Source organism: Lepidothrix coronata, unplaced genomic scaffold, assembly GCF_001604755.1.
Source record: "Lepidothrix coronata isolate B3197 unplaced genomic scaffold, Lepidothrix_coronata-1.0 Scaffold197, whole genome shotgun sequence".
NCBI lineage: Eukaryota > Metazoa > Chordata > Aves > Passeriformes > Pipridae > Lepidothrix > Lepidothrix coronata.
Genome location: NW_016690377.1, coordinates 2,775 through 8,794, shown reverse-complemented (window position 1 = coordinate 8,794; position 6,020 = coordinate 2,775). Strand labels below are relative to the sequence as shown.

Here is a 6,020-nt window from a genome sequence, read left to right as displayed (position 1 = left end):
CTGGGGGGGTCGGGGGGATTGGTTGTCTGGGGGCGTATGGGAGGGATCTGGGGGGTTCTGGAAAGAGCTGGGGGGGATCTGGGTGAGGTCTAGGGGGTTCTGGAGGGTCTGAATGGTCTGAGATGGTCTGGAAAGGTCTGGGTGGGATCTCTGAGAGTCTGTGGGGAGTCTGTGAGTGGTCTGGGTGGGTCTAGGGGAGGTCTAGGGATGTCTGAGGGTGGGTCTGGCTGGGGATCTTGCAGGGGCTCGATGTGGGCTGGTTGTCTAGGAGGAAATGAGGGCGTCTGAGGGGATCTGGATGGGGTTTGGAGGGGTCTGAGAGGCATCTGAGTGGGGTCAGGGTGAGTCTGGAGGAGTCTAGGGGAGTCTCAAGGTGGTCAGGGAGGTCTGTGGGGGGTCGGGAGTTGGTTGTTTTGGGGGATATGGGAGGGGTCTGTGGAGTTTCTGGAAGGATCTGGGGGGGTCTAGGAGGAGTCTCGGAGGGTCTGGGGGAGGTCTAGGTGTGTCTGGGGGTGGGTCTGGGTGGGGGTCTGGGGACCGGGGGGGGGTTGGTTTTCTGGGGGGATATGAGGGGGTCTGGGAGGGGTCTGGGGTGCCCCCCACTCCCATGTCCCAGTGCCGATGCCATTCTGCCCCCCCCCAGGATGTTTGAGATGACGGCCACCATCCCCCTGGAGAAGGACCTGAAGGTGACACTGCTGGACCGTGACCGGCTCCCCCCAGATCAGGAGATCGGCAGCACCTCCATCGACCTGGAGAACCGGCTGCTGTCCAACCACCGCGCCCACTGCGGGCTGCCCACCCTGCACCACACGTGGGTACCACGGGGGAACACGGGTGATGGGGTGGGCATTTGGGAATGGGCACAGGGAGAGAGTTAGGGAGTGAGTGGAGACAGGGATGAGGGGGCACAGAGGGATGTGGGGCACAGGGAGATGGGGGCACAGAGGGGTAGGAATAGGGTGGGCACTTGGGAATGGGCACGGGGAGTCAGTGAGTGGATGAGGACAGGAGTGGGAACAGGAGACAGGGATGTGGTGGGCACAAGGAGCTTGGGATGGGGGCACAGAGGGGCAGGGGGCACAAGGAGGATTAGAGGGCACAAGGAGGATGGTGGGCACATGGGGGTAGTGCTGGGGTGGGCACAGGGATGAGAATGAGGGATGGGAATGGACACAGTGGGATGGCACAGGGGGTATATATAGGAGAGGGCACAGGGGGGACAGCTGGTGGGGAGGTTTCGCAGCCCCCTGCCCACCCCCTGCCTCTCAGTGCGGGCCCCGGAGCCTGGAGGGATCAGCTGTGCCCAAGCAGGACCCTGGAGCTCGTCGCTGTCACCCGGGGGCTGCCCACCCCTGAGTTCAGCCCCGACGGATTGGCTGTGACCTTCAACCACCGAACCTTCCTCCTCAGGCACTTTGGTGGGTCCAGGGGCTGGGGTGATCCAGGAGGGGCTGGGGGGATTGGGGAGAGAACTGGGGGTGGTATGGGGGGACTGGGTGGAGACTGAGAGGGTCTGGGGGGGTGTGGAGGGGGTGGGGGGGGGTGTCTGGGAGGGGCTTGAGAGAGTCTGGGGGTGTGTGGAGGAGGTGTGGAGGGGACTGGGGTGGAGGGTCTGGAGGGGTCTGAGGGGTGAGGAGAGTCCGGGGGGTCTGAGTGGAGTCTGAGGGGGATCTGGGGGTGTGTCCGGGCCCTGTCCCACTTGTGCCGGTCCCTGTGCAGAGAGTGGCCCCCCCACGTTCCGCCACCCTGGGCCCCCTCGGGAGCGCCTGGCCCTGCACGTGCTCAACCTGTGCCCCTTTGTGCCTGAGCACCTGGAGACACGGTCCCTCTACAACAGTGCCCAGCCCGGCCTCGAGCAGGTGGGCACCGGCACCATGGGTGGGGGGGGACATGAGGATGGGCATGGGGACACCAGGGTGACAGGGAACCTGGGGATGGGGTCCCTGGGGTGACAGAGACCCCAGGAGTGGGTGATGGGGACCCTGGCGTGACAGGAACCCCAAGGGTGAGTGTTAGGGACACTGACATGACAGAGAACCTGGGGGTGGATGATGGGGACCCTGGGGTGACAGGGACAGATGCACTGGGGTGATAGAACCTCACAATGATGCAGAACTCCAGGCAGGGAGGGATCCTGGGGTGCGGGGATATGATGGGCACCCAGGGGGATGTGACCCACCCTGGGGATGGGTGATGGGGACTCCAGGGTGACTGAGAGCCTGGGGTGAGGACCCTGGGGTGACAGAGACTCTAGGGGTGGGGAGCCTGGGGTGGCAGGGACCCTAGGGGTGGGTGACGGGGTCCACTAGGACCAAGGGGTGCCTGAGGTGTCCATTCCAAATCCCCTCGTGCCCCATGCAGGGCAAGCTGCAGATGTGGGTTGACATTTTCCCCTCCAACCTCGGACCCCCTGGACCCCCTGTGAACATCGACCCCCGCAAGGCTGAGGGGTGAGTGGCTCTGGGGGGTTGGGGCGGCTATCCCTTGGCAGATGGGGACACTGCTCTGTTCCCCCCAGGTATGAGCTGCGTTGTGTGGTGTGGAATGTGCGGGACACGGACTTGGGGGACATCAACCTGCTGGGGCAGCGCATGAGTGACATCTATGTGACTGGGTGAGCACAGGGCACACGTGTGTGCCCCCCAAATAGGTCCCAATCACTGTGGGGTCCCTGTCACCCCCCAGCATCTGTCCTTGTCATCCCAGGGTCCCCATCCCCAGACTCTGTCACCCCAGGGTCCCTATCACCCCATGACCAAGTTCTACATCATCCCAAGGTCCTCATCCCCAGGTTCCCTGTTACCCCAGAGTCTCTACCCCCAGGTTCTCCTATCATCCCAGTATCCCCATCCCTCACTCTTGGGATCCCTGTCACCCCTATCACCAGGTTCTCTGTCACCCAGAGTCCCCATCCCCTAGCCCCATGCTCCCTGTCACTCCATCGTCCCCACCCCCAGGTTCTCTCTCCCCCCCCAGGGCCACCATCACTCACCCCCGGGGTCCCTGTCACCCCAGGGTCCCTCTCTCCATGTTCTCTGTCACCCTAATATTCCCATCACTCACTCCTGGGATTACTGTCACCCTAAGGTCCCCTTCGCACAGGTTCTCCACCACCCCAAGATCCCCATCCCCAGGTTCCCTGTCACCCCAATGTCCTCACCCTCAGTCCCCCCATGACCCCCAGCTGTGATAGCTGTGTCCCTGTGCCCGAGTTCTTCCTGTCACTCCAGGGTCCCCTTCACTCACCCCAGGGTCCCCATCCCCAGTTTCCCTGTCACCTCAAGGTCCCCATCACCCACTTGGGGTTCTCTGTCACCCCAGGATCCCCATCACCCACCCCAGTGTCCCCATCCCCAGTCTCTCTGTGACCCCAGGGGTCTCTGTCAGCTCAGAGTCCCCATCTCTCTGTCACCCCAGGTTCCCTGTCACCCCAGGGTCCCCATTCCCAGCCTCCCTCTCACACCAAGATGCCCATTCTCAGATTGCCTGTCAGCCCAGTATCCTCACCCCCAGTCCCCTGTGCCCCCTGGCAGTGCTCTATGTCCCTGCAGGTGGCTGGACGGTCTCCCTGAGCAGCAGCAGCACACAGACATCCACTACCGCTCCCGGGATGGACATGGTGCCTTCAACTGGCGCTTCCTGTTCCCCTTCGAGTTCCTGGCGGCTGAGAAACTCTGTGTCATCGGCCGCAGGGTGGGGGGACACCCCGGGGGGATTGGGGGACAGAGAGACTGGGGAGGGAGGGGGGCATGGGGTGACAGAGACCAAAGGAGTGGATGGTGATGATGGGGACTTGGGGTGGGAGGGACTCTGGGGTGACAGAGAACCTGGGGATAGCCCTGGGGCGACAGGGACTCAAGAGATGGGTGATGAGGACCCTGGGGTGATAGGGACCCCAGGATTGGGTGATGGGGACCCCGGGGTGACAAAGAACCTGGGGGTGGCCCTGGGAGGACAGGGGCCCTGGGGATGGATGATGGGGACCCTGGGGTGACAGAGGACACTCCCGAGTGTGAAAAGCATGACCCCCCCTTTCTCCCTCCCCAGGAGCACGTCTGGAGCCTGGACAAGACAGTGCTGAAGGTGCCACCCAAACTCATCCTCCAAGTGTGGGACAATGACAAGTTTAAAGCAGATGATCTTCTGGGTGAGACCCCATTTCCCTGCCCCTGGACTTCCAGAGGGTTGGGGGGCACCCACTGGTGACAGGGAGCACCCACAGATGAGGGGAATCATCCACTGGGGATGGGGAGCACCCACTGGGGATGAAAAGTATCTGCTGGGGAAGGGGAGCATCTACTGGTCATGGGAAGCTCCCACTGGTGATGGGAACTCTCCCTCCTTGCCTTTCCCCAGGCGTCCTGGAGCTGGACCTGACCAAGCTGCCCTACCCAGCCCTGACCCCCAGGCTGTGCAGGGCCATGCCCTGGGAGCACCGTAGTGTCCCCTGGCCCTGGTGCAGGACCCCAGCCCTGGCCCCCTCCTCAATCAACCTCTTCCGAATGCGGCGGACGCGGGGCTGGTGGCCCTGCACGATGCAGGAGGACGGTGCCCAGCGGCTCTCTGTAGGTTGGGAATGTCGGGATAATGGGGGGCAGCCATGACGGAGGAGGGCAGGGACATGCTCTGCATCCCAACTGCCCCCACAATCCCTCCAGGGGAAGCTGGAGCTGAGCTTGGAGCTGCTGACAGCCGAGGAGGCCGAGGAGCGGCCGGTGGGGAAAGGGCGGGAGGAGCCTAATAAATACCCAACGCTGCCGGTGCCCAGGTGAGTTCTGGGAAGGAGCATGGGGATGTGGGGAGGGAGATCAGGGGTGGGGTGTCTGAGCTCCCTGTGATCCGCAGGCGCTCCAAGTCCTCGTTCCTGTGGCTGCAATCCCCGATCCGCCTCCTGCGCTATGGGATCCACTGGCGCTACTGCGGCTGGGCCGGGCTGGCATTGGTGGCAGTCTTGCTCCTCTTCCCGGTGAGCACCTCCCCGCCAAATCCCACCTCTCCTGGCTGGGGACACTCCCTGAGCTCCCCTCTCTCCCTCCTTGCAGAGTTCTATGACTGTTAAGATGGTTGACCAACTCCATGTCCTACATCCTGCTGGTGCAGAGCATCCTAAAATGGAGCATCCCTCTGGCAGAGGGGCAATGCCAGCCTGAGGAGCCCGGGAACCCCTCAACTCCCCCCTTCCCTAGCTGCCAACCCCTCCCTGAGCTCCTCTCTCTCTCTCTCCTTTTTGGATTATCCCACCATGGAGTGGATTGTCCTGCTCCAGAGGCTACATCCTGATGAATATTCTAGGAATTAACAAAGTAATGTCCACCAACCATCAAAGTGCCGTCTCAAACTCTGTGGGCTGGGGGTGAGGGACATGAACATGGCCCACGGAGCAGATCCGCATGGAGGCAACGTTAGGGGACTGTTATGATCAGGTTCTTAAAATTATTAGAGAGGCCTCTGCCAAAATTAAAGTGCAAATGGGACCATGTTGCAGAGTCAACAGGACGGATTTTTATTAACAGTTAATGTGAGGCAGAGAGAGAGAGAAAGAAATAGGAAAAAGAGAGAGAAGTGGAAAGAGAGGGTGAGGGCTTTCTTTCCTGGGTGGAAGGGCAGTCGTTGGCTTGCAGGAGCGCAACGCTGCAAGGGGTCGTCCAAGTGCCAAAATTCAATACGGACAAAGATTCCTCCCAGACCAAAGATGCCCGCCCACAAAGCTCTTGGTGTCCACGTAGTGCAGAAAGTGGCGCACCAACTGCAGGTGAGAGACAGAGGGCGAGGGCTTTCTTTCCTGGGTGGAAGGGCAGTCATTCACTTGCAGGAGCGCCACACTGCAAAGGGCTATCTGAGTGCCAAAATTCAATACGGACGAAGATTCCTCCCAGAGGAATGATCCCGAGTCACCTTCTCACCCAAGTGGGGTCTCGCAAGGGGGGGGGCGCGCGGCTGCAGTGCCGTTCCCGGCCGTGTCCGCCAGGCGGCGACTGCGAGGCAGGGCCCGGCGCTCGGGGCGGGCTTGGAAGCGG

The 6,020-nt window shown here is 62.0% G+C and overlaps 1 protein-coding gene across 7 annotated transcripts in view; it reads left to right on the top strand.

Annotated features, from left to right (window-relative positions):
- The window catches only part of FER1L5 (fer-1 like family member 5), a 22,315-nt gene extending 17,003 nt beyond the window's left edge, over positions 1-5,312 (top strand). For 6 of the 7 annotated variants that reach the window (XM_017831781.1, XM_017831784.1, XM_017831785.1 and 3 more), the window contains 11 exons: positions 644-814; positions 1,273-1,421; positions 1,723-1,862; positions 2,365-2,453; positions 2,522-2,617; positions 3,555-3,696; positions 4,051-4,150; positions 4,360-4,568; positions 4,662-4,771; positions 4,849-4,979; positions 5,036-5,312. In XM_017831781.1, coding sequence (XP_017687270.1) covers positions 644-814; positions 1,273-1,421; positions 1,723-1,862; positions 2,365-2,453; positions 2,522-2,617; positions 3,555-3,696; positions 4,051-4,150; positions 4,360-4,568; positions 4,662-4,771; positions 4,849-4,979; positions 5,036-5,055 — 1,357 coding nt within the window. In that variant the 3' untranslated portion in view covers positions 5,056-5,312. The remainder of the gene's footprint in view (positions 1-643; positions 815-1,272; positions 1,422-1,722; positions 1,863-2,364; positions 2,454-2,521; positions 2,618-3,554; positions 3,697-4,050; positions 4,151-4,359; positions 4,569-4,661; positions 4,772-4,848; positions 4,980-5,035) is intronic. The other variant, XM_017831783.1, reaches the window with a different exon arrangement.
- Positions 5,313-6,020: the final 708 nt, after the last annotated feature.